This window comes from Camelus bactrianus, chromosome 3, assembly GCF_048773025.1.
Source record: "Camelus bactrianus isolate YW-2024 breed Bactrian camel chromosome 3, ASM4877302v1, whole genome shotgun sequence".
NCBI classification, from domain to species: Eukaryota; Metazoa; Chordata; class Mammalia; order Artiodactyla; family Camelidae; genus Camelus; species Camelus bactrianus.
Window position 1 is genome coordinate 84,167,607 of NC_133541.1, and position 14,035 is coordinate 84,181,641.

The following is a 14,035-nucleotide window of genomic DNA, read 5'->3' on the forward strand; positions in this document are numbered from 1 at the left end:
ACTCCCCGGTCTCTGTCTTGGGCACATGCATGGAAGGATGCTATTAATTAAGATAGTAAAGACTTGAGAAGGAGCGCTTTGGGGGAGGGAGGGAATCAAGGATTCAGTTTTGGATATGGTACATTTGAGATGCCTGCAAAACAGCCAAGGAAAAGAAAAACCTTGAGTGTATTTGCAAAATGAGCCTGGAAAGGAGGTCAGGGCTAAATTTTGACTGTAGGAGGACTGTAGGCACATGGGTGATATCTGAAGCCATGGGAATGGATGAGATCACACAGAGGTGAGGATAGAGTGAAGGAGAAAAACTTGGTCCAGGACTAGCTCTGAGCTACACCAGGCCTTTAAGTCATCTAATGAAGGATGTGGAACTGACAAATGAGTCTGAGCAGGAATGGCTAAAGGCAGTTAATTTGCAAAAAAAATTGTCATATTTCATGATCACAGACCACACAGTCCTGGCCAGCAACGCTCAGCCACATCCCCGAGTTGGCTCTGAAAAAAGCCTTCACTACTGCTCGGAAAGAAATCTCCTGTAAGCATGTCTTTCCTGTGGAGAGGGAGAAAAGAGCTTCATCCTCGTTTCCAAAGATGACTGTGCTGATATAATCCAAAGGATAAAATCAGAGTATGAAGCTGCTGCTGCTGTGTTTCTAGAGCAGGGTTTGAAGTTCCTCTGAAACAAATGTGAAAGCCTCAGAGATCAGCTTCTCTATCCTGGTTCAGAATTGGTTCAGAAAACAATCTTGCTTAGTTAACAGCAGGCTTTCTCTTGCATGAAGTTAAAGGACTGCCCTGCAGAGTTATTTTGTCCTTATGTTTGCAATTAAATGGGACATTTAGTTTTAATAAGAAAAGTAGCTTAAAAGAGGATGAACTTGGAAGTCCATCGTTGGAAAAAGGAGCACAGAGGAATCTTTCAAACCCCTCTCCCTTTGATTTCAGTTATTTCACAAGGTACAATATTGCCATCTAACAGGCATCGCAGTAAATCACAGATGAGATGTTTGTAGACCCTGCCACATTCTAATAGATGTAAAACAGAATAACCTTTCAACTCTATACAAAATAAATTCCTGAAATCCTTGTTATATACTGTGTATCTGAAAATTTGCAGGTGTCCCTTCCTATATAAGTTAGGTTTATTATTTGTAGAGATCTGTATCTGAAGTTCAGTAATGGAAGATGGTCCCTGGTCTTAATATGTAATATTAACTACTTGTGTGCCATTCATTTTGACATAAATTCTTTAGTGCAAATTAAGCTGTACACTTTTGGCTATTTCTTGTGCTTTTTCACTTTCCTTTTCTTTCTCAAAATATATTTCAGTTCTTCTTCTGCAGTTTCAGTTCATGTTTCACTAGTTTAAATACCGACATTGGTGAAGGCACTATTTCTAGTTCAGTCATGGTGTTCTTTCAGGGTTTACATCTGTGTGTAAACGGTGTCCTAGTCATTAGGAACCACTTGGCAGCTACCTATACTATATATACCATGAGCTACTTTGTTCCAAATTTCAAGTCTAGCATGGTAGTTCCACACTGAGGAACTCTTCTTATATATCCTCCCAGCCTGGATTTGGGAGGGGCTACCTTTTTGTTTTCTAATGTAGCTAGCCTGTCCAAACTAGAAATAATTTTCTAAGTATTTCTAATAATATCACTGATGCCATGATTCATTCCTACATATCTGCATTTTTAAGCTTTCATCTTTCACTACTGAATGCTTTCCAACACCCAGGCCTAGGCTAACACACTGGCACATGTAGACAAAACAGCTGCTCCTGGACCCAAAGGTGAAATAGAGACCACGAGATCTACATCTCTGAGGATCTTGGAGAAGAAGGAGAAAGCACAGTTGTGGTGGAGCAGCATGCACAGAGTGGGCGAAAATTTTGGAGAAAAGCTAAACTTGGTTTGGGAAATAAACATTTACTGAGCATCTGCACTGACTGGCTGTAAGCTAGGAACATCACAATGTCTCATTAGTATTTAATGCATACAGCTCTTATTATATGTCCCTTAAACCTCTGTCCAATTAAGTTATGATGATTCCAAAATTAAACTCTAAGCATCAGCTTTTTCAAAGTATGTTGTTCATGCAGCACATTTCATTAGTTCATACCGTAGGGCTATTTCCTCAAATCAGCAACAGGGTTTTTCCTGTATAGCACGGGGAACTATATTCAATATGTCGTAATCACCTATAATGAAAAAGAATATGAAAAGGAATATATATATGTGTATAACTAAAACATTATGCTATACATTAGAAATTAACACAACACTGTTAACCAATTATACTTCAATAAAAATTATAAATAACATAATTCTCCAAATATTGTATAAAAATTTAAAGGGCACAATGGCCATTCATTAGAAATAACAAGTGACAGTAAGCTCTCCAAGGAATATTTCTTTCCAACACTCAACTTGGAGAATTGAAATTCAAAGTGGTTAGGATGATCAGACTGGTAGGTGCTAGCCAATGTGTTGGGAAATTAGACTTTTTGCAGCTGAACTATGAAGCAGGGCTCTTCCACTCAATATCATGGCTTTGTCATTTATCACTCTTACATTTAAATGTGTTTCTTTAAATTGTTATTGGTTACTGTTGCTCAAAGAACAGTTGTGGAGTTTTTATATTTCTTATGTATTTCTTATAAAATTAAAGCTAGGGAAAATTGCATAAAAACTTGTCACCTTGTGAGACATACTATCTTGATAATCAGAACTCTTTAACATCTAAACAAAGCACTGACTACAAAACAGAAGGTATAAAACACCTGAATTGCCAAAAACCTTAAAGATTATTCACAACAACCTGTTCATTTCACAAATGAGAACTTAATCCCCCAAAACGTAGGAAAATTATTTCAGTTCCTTTCAGAACATAAACTCACGTCAGCAGGTAGGAGGCAAACTAAATGGTGGGAAAATGTGAAGGAAAATACTCCTTCAGATTTCAGATTTTTAATTTGCTTCTCTTGCTGATGTTGACTGATCTTTTATCCTCCCCCTCCCCTTTGTTTTTAGTGGCCACAGATGTCTTTAATTCCAAAAACCTGGCTGTTCAGGCACAAAAGAAGATCTTGGGTAAAATGGTGTCCAAATCCATCGCTACCACCTTAATCGATGACACCAGCAGCGAAGTGTTGGATGAGCTCTACCGGGTGACCAAGGAGTACACCCAAAACAAGAAGGAGGCAGAGAAGATCATCAAAAACCTCATCAAAACAGTCATCAAGCTGGCCATTCTTTACAGGAATAATCAGTTTAACCAAGACGAGCTCGCACTCATGGAGAAATTTAAGAAGAAAGTGCACCAACTTGCTATGACCGCAGTCAGTTTCCATCAGGTGGATTTCACCTTTGACCGGAACGTGTTGTCCAGGCTGCTAAATGAGTGCCGAGACATGCTGCACCAGATCATCCAGCGTCACCTCACTGCCAAGTCACACGGACGGGTTAATAACGTCTTTGATCACTTTTCAGATTGTGATTTCTTGGCTGCCTTGTATAATCCCTTTGGAAATTTCAAACCCCACTTACAAAAACTGTGTGATGGTATCAACAAAATGTTGGATGAAGAGAACATATGAGCATGTGGGCTGAGATTGTGACTGCTCGTGATTTGTTTGAAGATGGAGCACTGCTGATGTATGAAGGAAAAAAAGAATAATTCTTTTTTAAAGATTACCCATCTTTCAGAAAGACTTTGCCCAATTCAGTTGTCAGACATTAATGATAATGTTTTGTGAGGCTTGTTTTATTCGAAGAAGAGCATATTGCCAAAAATTCTGGTAAAAAGCTTCCTCACGGTTAACAGATCACAGGAAACTTGTATAGTTGCATGATGCAAATATTGAATTATATAAAGAAAAACACGTGTGGCTCCAAACCTTGAGACATCTTTTTAGGGCAGTTGTTTTGGCGACACATTGGGTGTTTCTAACGTGTACAGGATTATGTGTTTGAATTCACCTTTACTCCTTACTATATATATGTTGTACCTTTTCTAAAAAGCCAAGAACTCTCTCTTAACTGTCATTTCTCCTTTTGAAACAATCCCATTTTCAAAGCTACCTTTTGTTAAGGATTCTTTTGTTAAAGATTTTGTCATTGACATTCAAGAATTCTGTCTTAATTAAGAATTAAGACATTCAAGAATTAAGGCAGTCATATAGAACCCTCAGAAAAATAGAAAACTACTTCTCTGAAATCAATCTTATAGAAACCAACTGTATTTGCCATTATGAATCATGTCTAATATAAGCCTGTGCTTCTGGAACGGAGTCCTCTTTTTCAGTACCAACAGTAATACTTCTCAAAGCGTGATCACTTGCCAAAACATGACAATGGCATACCATTGCCTTGAAATCCTTGCTGAGGGCTTAACTTTCCTGTTATCTTGAAAATGTGCTGATAGAATCTCCATTTTCTCATATCCATTTGAAATGCAACAGACAAAGAGGAAATCTAGCTTATTCTCCATGTTGGGACAATAAAAAGTAAGTGATATTAAGAATGATAAAACCTTTTTTTTTTTTTTTTTAGGGATGAGCCCATCAGAATAACTTAATTTAGGGGGCTGAGGGGCAAAAGGAAGAAAGGATATTGCTACAGGACATGAGAATGAAAATTAATGCATTTCAATGTTTTATAAGGTTTGATAGATAAATAAAGATTGTCACTTTTTTATTTAACTGCTAAGGCTTTTGCTATTTTGTTAATTGCTACTTTGATGAGTAAACCAAAGAATGTTTGCATTCCAAGCAGTTTGTGTGTTGTTTCTAAAACATAATTTTTGGTGTGTGAATGATAAAGTAAGCATTTGCTTATTTTGTAAAGAAGAAATAGAAACCTGCTGGCCAACTCTGTCACCTAGGAAATCACAGCCTTGGCCATCAGCACCGAATACTACATTGTCACTGTGTCTATGATTTAGTGTATTCTTTTGCCATGAAATTGCCTGCCTCCCAGAGTAATGACATTAAAATAGTAGCTCACCAGGAAAGGTCCTCCAACTAAAACTTCCAGGGGTTGAGTTCTTTAACCCATCTCCATGACTGTTCTCACTTTTCAGGGCCAACAGGCGATAACTGTATGTTACAGCGATACCCTAGTGACTGCAGAATTGACTCCTCTAGCTTCAGAGCCTACTGAATAGCTTGTACATTTAGTTTAGCAGCCTTTCTTGACCATCTCTGCTTCCCTTGCTTGGGAAACCTGAGAGTGTGTTCTGTGGGCGCTACTGGCTGCATCCTGTTCTCTTATCAGATCTCTCTCAACAGAGGGAGGGTAGAAAACAGGGCGCCTGGGCAGTTGGTGAGTGCTTCTTGCTCATCTCTAGCTGTAGACAGGACCAAGCAGAGAGAGGGACCTAGGGGTAAATTTAGATCAGTCTGGGTACTTTGGGATCATAGAGTTGCATCTTCAGGGTAGCAGTCAATGTGCATGGGAGAGAGAGAGAGCAGCCAGCCCTTAATTTCAGGAAGGCAGTGAGGAGTTTCCCAAAGGAGGGAAGTCTGTCTGCTGCCATCTCTCAGAATCATCTTCTGGAGGGAATTCATCTCTTTACCAACCCTGTGCCTGGAAGGGATGCTTCAGAAAGATCAGCAAGAAAGTCTTAATTAGCAAGTTCATTTCTGACTCTCCTTGTGCATGAATTTATTTGGGGTGGAAAGCTGGAAAAAAATCCAAATGTGCTTAGGACAGATAATTCTGAGCCAAGTTCATAGTCACTTTGGAGTCTTATGAACAATCTTTAAAATTTTGAGTCTTTACATTTTGGGGGAAAAAATCATGAATCGTGTTATAATTGATTTTTTTTTAAAATTTTGTGCTGATGGCCTCCCTGCAAACATTATAAGTTAATATATGATAGGTGAGTGGTAATACTAGGTTAACAACTGACATCACAGAGTGGACATTATGTGCCAGGCACAGTAACTCATTTAATCCCTGCCACAACCTGCACCATTTTACAGATGAGGAAACTAAGGTAAGAGAAATTAAGGAATTTGTCTGAGGTCACATAGCTGTTAAGTGTCAAGACCAGGATATCAATAAAACTTTATTTTCATTTAAAGGTGGTATAGATAAAGGCAAATCTAGAAATGTCATTGGTTCAGAGAAGAGTGGGCAGGGTGTTTCTGAAATGGTTTATCACATAGGGGCATTTGAGAAGTTATTTAAATGATACAGGTCTGACCTATTCTCTAAAGATCTGGATATGGTTTTATACAAAGACATTTTAGGAAGTTTTCAACATGGCTCCTCATTGGGGAGTATCTCATGGCTCAAATTTCTATCCCTCCTGGAACTTCAATTCAAGGTGTTCTCAATTAACGATGACTTTGAACGCTGACCCCTGCGGTACAGTGCGCCCCTGCCCCACCCCCGTGGTCTTTCCGTGGATGCACAAGATGCTCTACGTGCACGAAACCAGGACAGAAGCAGCAGTTCACCATGTGTTCCCCATAAAAGGTATGGCATCGATTTAAAACTTTCCATTTTCCAGGTTTAGAGGCTGGAAATTTCTGAGCCAGTAAGTTTAAAAATAGTCTGGTGCTTTTCTGATTATTAGACCTTTCATATACTACTCAGAATTAGTTTAAAAGAAGATCAGGTGTTAGGAGCTTTAATGGTACAGAAATAATGCTTTTTTAGTCTTACATATCAGTAAGTATCTTTCATGCCCAATTATCTGGGAAGTTCTTTTTCTCTCACCATGCTAATAAAAAAAAAACAGAAAGCTTAAATTTTCTGATGGATTCATCCCCACTAAAGGATTAAAATAGAATTTTTGGTGGTCTGTACATATCAACTGGATTTTTACTGAGAATTTTAATTTATCCTTGAGATACTGGATGAGAGCACCTAAGCTAATTTATAATTTAGCATACCGACCTTGTCAGATAATAAATAAAAGATGAGTGTCTGTCCATATGATGAAATATTTGTGGTAAAAAAATTAAGTTATTTAATTGCTAGGAAATTAAAATATCCTAAGAAAACAAAATTAGCATGTTAATAGTATTTATAACATTTTTACATTTTAGACCAATCTTGCATTCCCAAACTTGCATTATCTAAATTAGCTGAACTTTGCAGTGTTTGAAAAATCACTGTTTTACTTGATCTATTGCATTCGTGGGCATAAAGCTTCTATATAATTTGTTAAACTCAAAGCATGTTTTAGTACTCTGTGCTGTTTATGATAGATAAAATTGTATCTTAGCTCTGGAATAATTTTCCTTGCTGTGAATCAATTAAAGTCTTTATAGAAACCACCTAATGATGTCACTGAGGCACTAAACAGAAAAATGAGTTAACTTTCTACTTCCAAAATGGAACAGTAGGAAAATATTAGGAGTTTATAAGCACATATCACTATGACGGCAAACCATTGAAAATACATTTTCTCTTTTACTTAGGTGTCCTGATGGTTACTTACGTGTGCCCAGAGCCAGAAAGACACTTTTATCTCAGGGAATTTCCCAAAATGGAAACATTTTTGTGTAATATTGATTCACGTCTGTCTAGCCAACGATGTGTTTTCCATCTAGCAGTGAATATCAGCCCCAAGTTCTAGGGGACAGTTCACTCCAAAGACGTCCTGTCTGCTGAGCACTGAAAAAGGGTATGAACAAGTCAGCCAGCGTTCACAGTTAAGAGAAAAACATCTGTGCTTTGGGATATGTTCCTTAGTTTAGAGCATTGTGCTCTGTGTCCACCAAGTTTCCATGCAGTCTCTGTAAGAGCAGCCAGCCAGTGGATAAGACCTCTCATCTTCCTTCATGGGTGGCTGAGGAAATTCTCTGCCTTCTCCGCTAACAGCCGCAGAACTGTATTTCTGCCTCTTGGAAATAAGGTGGCTGATAAGGCACTTGGGGTTTGTTCTTAACACAAGGAAAGAATATTTGATTTTTTAAAGTATGTGTTTCGATTCACAGAATGATCCAAAACAATATGCTTCTCTGTACTTTGTTTTATTCCATTTGAAAGCTTCCAGATGGATTAAGTCATTTAAAAGTGCCTGATGGGACATATAAACACAAGACATGGAAGTGAAAACTCTGAGTTCACCTACCTAGATTGTCGCCATTATCTGGGATGACTGGGATTTTATAAGAAATCCGGGTTCCGTTTTCCTGGAAGGTGGCTTTACTTAGCCCGGCAGGAGCCACTACTTACCCCATCCTAAGCGACTTGTCAGCTCTCTTCTAAAAGGTTACATTTCATTAACAGATAAATACTTGCCAAGCAAATTACAAATTTGTATGAGACATTTAATGTCCTCGAAGAGCACTTGCTGATGATTAGATAAAATTCCAGCATTATTGCTGTTCCTTGATCATACGGACTTGGTCTTCTCATGACTGACAAGTCACATTTTTAGCTTGCTGAAATATTCACTGGGAAACATGCAGTGAAATCCACAAGGGGAACTTTCCATAGTATTTTCAAACACTGTGTCAAGAGCTTGGTATCTTCTCCTCCTGAGGACTCATTGGAGGATGGCCAGGTAGAACCCAGCAGTGTACAGAGGGCGTGTGCTGGAGCAGCTGAAACCAGTGTTTCCAGCTCCTTGTCTACTAGGGAGCTCCCTTCCGTATCGCTAAAATTTGGATAAATTCAATGACCTCATAGTCTCATTTTCAGAGTAAAATTAAATAAATCATGAAAAGCTTTGAAGCCTCCTGAAGACTATTCTTACATGAGGTAGTCTTTACCTAAGCTATGAAAATAAGGCTGGAACCTTAAATAAAATAATAGATTTCTGCAGCCTGAGAGAATTTTACTAAATCCCAGTCCTCTTAAAAAATAATGTTTCTTGCTTTCAATTTAAGAATAATGTTTTGGGTTGCGTTGCTCAAGTAACTGTGTCTGACAGTTCCTTATGTCTGATCTCTTAGCCAATTACATTCTGAATCTCTTCAGTTATTTTATCATTCCTGCTGGTTTTAGTTATCTATTGCTACCTAACAAGCCATCCCAAAATGTAGTGGTTTAAATCAACAACTATTTGGTTATTGCTTATGATTCTGTGCGTTGACTGGGCTTAACTGGGCAGTTGTCTCTGTTGGAGTCCTGAAGTCAGATGATGGCTGGAACTGTTGTCTTCTAGAAATTCAGCTATGCCCTTGGGATGGCTAGACCTTCCCGCGGTCTCTACTTACTGTTTACTCAGGGTATCCAAAAGCACAGGAGCAGAAGCTTCCAGGCCTCCTTAAGGCACATGCCCAGAAGAGGCACAGCATCACTTTCTCCTGGTTCGACTGGTTACAGCAAATTATAGGCTGTGTGCAAGATCCTCCAGACTGCCTTCGGGTTTGAAGCTTCTCTGGAAGGAGAAAACTCAGAAAAGCTATTAGACTCACAGTGAATTTTCGCTACAGTGAAAGGATACAGATTAAAATCAGCAAAGGAAACAGGAGCATAGAGCAGAGTCCAAGAGAAACCAGGTGCAAGCTTCCCGCTGTCCTCTTGCAGTGGAGTTTTACAGATAACACGTAATTGTCCCGGCAGTGATGTGTGATAACATGTACAAAGTGTGGCCAACCAGGGAGGCTCACCTGAGCCTTGTTGTCCAGGGTTTTTTTAAAGGGCAGTCACATAAGCATGGGCTGCCCACGTAGCTGACCTTAGTTACTCAGTCTCCGTCCCCTCCTGAAGTCAAAGTGATACAGCATGGTCCAGAGTCCCAGGTGAATAAAAACAGGTGTTTACCATAAATCACATAGTTAGCATAAATTATCTGGTTGTGGCTTAAGGCCCTAGAGGTACAAAGGCACTCTTATCAGACAGAATATACCAAGTCTTACAGATTATATCCCAGGAGCTAGTCAAGGGTCAGTCCTTTCTTTGGAAAGTACAAAGTTTGACCATCCCAAGCCTGCAGAGTTATTCCTTTATTGCATATAGGCCCAACTCCGATTTAATATAGGAAGGATTACCCAAGGGCACGAATTCTAGGGTGCATGGTTTTTGGAGATTTGGTGCCACGTTATTATTTTCCCCTCAAAACCCCAAGAGAGACAACAAAGCATTTAGGAAGTCTGGAGTTCTTCACGGAACAGTTTGTTTTAACTGAAAACTGAAAAAAAAATATATGTGTGTATACATATATATACAGGTATACATTTATATTTATACATATTATATACATTTATATGTATATATACAGATAATGAAATAGTAGTGGGCTAACCTATTAATAGCAACACTCTTGTCCAGTGAAGATGATAGTCCCATCTATACCTAATAAATTAACGTATTCCATCTATGAAATGGTGATTGAATACCTACTACGTGCCCAGCCCTGGGCTGCGCCTTGGAACTACTCAGTAACACCTGGCTCCTGTACCTGAGGAGTTTACTGACTGGTGGGGACACTGACAGTGCACAGGTAAGTTACTAAACTGGGATTCCCAGGATGAGGAGGAGTATAAGAAAGGCTTTGTTAGCCCCACATAGGCTTTCTGGCTTTAAAATTTTCAGTCTTTTGAGTGTTAAATGCATGGTTTAAAAGCAGTAAGCTCAAAGTAGTGGGAGATTTCTTTTTCAAAATCAGTGGTAAGTAGGCGTGTGCATGTGTGTGTGTAAAAGAAAAGTGTTTACAGGCCATATTTTTTTTTCATTCAAAATAAAAATGATTATAAATGCGTCCATAGCAAAACGTAGATTGCAAACTATACTTAGTGAGAGAATCTAAGTGAAAACTAAGTAACATTGTAATTAATGTTTAATTAATACTTTAAGTCATGAGAGTATCTGAGAAATAGCAACAGGAAAGAATTTTTATATCATTTTTTCAAAAATAGATTACTGCCCAGTTTGTGAAGCTGGATAAACTCTGGTTTCACATCCTTGATCTCAGCAGGGCATATCTGTGTCCCCTGGGCCTCAGGCCAAGACACGGAAACACATGATTGAACTGGCACAGTGAGGATGGCCCTTCCACATTTTTTTCTAGCCACACCCCTGACCTAGCTCTCAGTGGGTCCTGCCCACCATTTGGTTCTGTCTGCTCACTTGTCACTAATCATTACCCTGAATCCCTGAATCTTGGAGAAGAAACATTAACAAACAGCATGTGCTCTTGGTGGCAAAGGAATGGAACTGGCCCAGGAATACAGTCTGAGGATGAAGCCCCGTGTGAAGTTCACACCCTGACTGTTTCAGCCCCAGTGGCTTTTCCGGTGGTTCTAGACAAGATTTTTCCCTTTTCTTCGGATTATATTCAGCGAGTTGGTGTCCAAAGTCCTGTTTAGACAAATCACAACACTTGCTGATACTTGCTAACATGACAGGATTTTTAAATTCCTCCTGATTACAGGGGGAAAAAAAGGCTTTTGAAGTTTTAGGGTTAGTTTATCTATCACTTGACTAACCATGCAATTTCAACCAAGAGTAAATAATACATAAATATGAGTGATGGCTTAGAAACCTATCCTATGTTTTGAACTATGTTCTTAAAGTTCGACTTTTATTAATTAGCAGGCTAAGAAGGAAGATGGCTTCTCTATTCTGGATTAAAGTTGTATTTTCCACACTCTCTTCTCCCAGAAAGAAGCAATCCCCCTGGGAAGACATTGGCTCCCGTTCCTTGTAGCTTAGGGAGAAGGAAATCTTGGTGAGCACCTCTGACTTCCTGGCCACTGTCAATAAAAGCTGTTTGGAATTTGAGACAACCTAAGCTTTTCAGTCTTTTTCCAATACTGATTTCAATTCAGATGTTTTCCCTAAGTAGCTTGACTTCAGTTCTTCTGTTTGGTTCTCATAATATTTAAGAAAATCTTTCTACACATGTATGAAGATCACAGTTTTAGAAGAACCTGAAATTCTAAGTCAATGTGAAAGCTGCTACACAAATCATGCAAGAGAGAGAAACCAGTGAGTCTAAGAATTGTAGTTTGGTTGCTCTTTTCCCTCTCCATTGGAGAACATTTTTGTAGGTGTACTTCCATGCAAGGATTGTGTGTTTTCACCTGACAGTGCTTGACACTAAGATAGGAATTTTAGGGTAACAACCCTGCCTGAGGGGAGCAGCATTTTCCAGCATGTATGTGACTAATCTCAACTGGATGGGGTTGAAGATTCTTCTCTTTTTTTTATTTTAAAGTTTTCATTTTAAAATAATTGTAGACTCATAATATGTTGTAAAAATACTGCAGAGAGACCTTTATATCCTTCATCCAGTTCGGTCCATTGGCGACCTGTTACATAGGTGTAGTACACTTCTAAAGCCGGGAGTCAACATTGGTGCTAGATGATGACCTTGTTTAGTTTTCACTAAGTGAGGTTCATTTTTTTCTTGCCCACATTTGTATGTGTGTGTGCATGTGTGTGTGTGTGTGTGTGTGTGTGTGTAGCGTTCTATGTAATTTTACCCGCTGTGCATACTCGTGAAACCACCAAGATCATAATCAGGATACAGAACTGTGCCATCACCACAGAGAAACCCCCTCCTGCTACTTGCCTCTCTATACCCACACCCCTTCCTACTCCATCCTGCTCGAATCCCTAGCAACAGTCATCTGTTCTCCATCTCTATAGTTTTATCATTTTGAGAATGTTACGTAAACAGAAACATATAGTATGTGACATTTGAGACTGACTTTTTTTCGCTAAGCAAATGTCCTTGAGATCCATGGGCGTGTTCCTTTTTATTACTGAATAGTATTTCGTTCTAGGATATACTAAAATTTGTTCAACCATTTTCGCATTGAATGACATTTGGGTTGTTTGCAATGTTTCCTACTATGTCTAGAGCTTCTATGAATAGTTGTGCACAGCTTTCTGCGTGAAATTGGTTTTTCTGTCTCTGGGATAAATGCCCAAGTGTGTGATTTTTGAATCATATGATAAACACTGCAAAAATCATTTTCCTGAGTGGCAATGCCATTTTGCATTCACGCCAGCAATGTACGGAACCAAGTTTCTCCACATCCTCATCAGCATTTGGTATTATCACCATTTTTAATGTTAGTTGATCTAATAGGTATGTAGTGATAGCTCTTTGTGATTTTAATTAATGACATTGACCATATTTTCAGGTTCTTAATATTGTGTTCACTTTTTTTGTTTTAAATTTTTATTTCTCTTTGTTTTTAATTTTATTCCTTTCTCTCCTCTTTTCCTTTACTTCCTCCTCCTCTTCTCAATAAAATTGTTGGAGTATCAGTTTCTAGAAATTTCCTACAAGGTGAACACACTAGTTAACCAGCACTCTGGTTAAAAAAAAAAAAAAATTCTATCACCCAGTTTTCCCACCCAAGCACCCAAGGCATCCAACATTTTGACTTCTAGAACTAGAAACCAGCTTCCTCTATTTCTGAACCTCACATAAATGAAATCCCTCAGTATATCCTCTTTGGTGTCTGGCTTCTCTTACTCCTAACGTTCATCAAATATTCTCTTGAACAATTTCTAAGAGTGACTGCCTGCCAATTTTAGGCAGCAACTACCATGAGGGTACTCTCCAAGGTATGTCGTGGAGTTAAACATGAGGATGCAAGACCACTGTGGGGTCCCTGCTGTCTTGGGCCGCATGTCAGCAGCCAACCAACAGCAGTTCTGATGCTGGGTAAACACTGATGACCGAATAATGTGGGGTGATTATGATGGTGATGACGGTGTGATCTAAGAAGATCCTGAAATATAAACTACTGTGCCAGCCTCTTACCCTTTGCACCTTCTTCTTGGTCCATCTTTTCAAGGGAGTAAGAGTTGCTTTTAGGGATAGCTTTGGTAGTGGGGAAGCAGATATTATCAAGAAGCAAGACTAATGAGTTGGAGCACGGATCACACTTCTTGGGGGTGACAAGCCATAACCCTTAGCTTCTTGGTATCTCAAGAGATGGCACTCCTGAGGTCATTTGTGTAAAGGTAGACATCTGTGCCTCCTAACCCCCTCCCCCACCCTTCCTCACCCTTAGCAGCGCTGCTGCTACTTAGAATTGGAAAACCCTACGTACAAGTGAGAGCGGATCAGGGAAACTTTGATGGAAGTTCTCACAGATGATAAACTT

General features: G+C 39.1%; 1 protein-coding gene across 8 annotated transcripts in view; it reads left to right on the forward strand.

Annotated features, from left to right (window-relative positions):
* Positions 1-4,702, forward strand: part of TNFAIP8 (TNF alpha induced protein 8) — a 120,571-nt gene extending 115,869 nt beyond the window's left edge. For all 8 annotated transcript variants that reach the window (XM_010971523.3, XM_074360531.1, XM_074360533.1 and 5 more), the window contains one exon: positions 3,033-4,702. In XM_010971523.3, coding sequence (XP_010969825.1) covers positions 3,033-3,598 — 566 coding nt within the window. In that variant the 3' untranslated portion in view covers positions 3,599-4,702. The remainder of the gene's footprint in view (positions 1-3,032) is intronic.
* Positions 4,703-14,035: the final 9,333 nt, after the last annotated feature.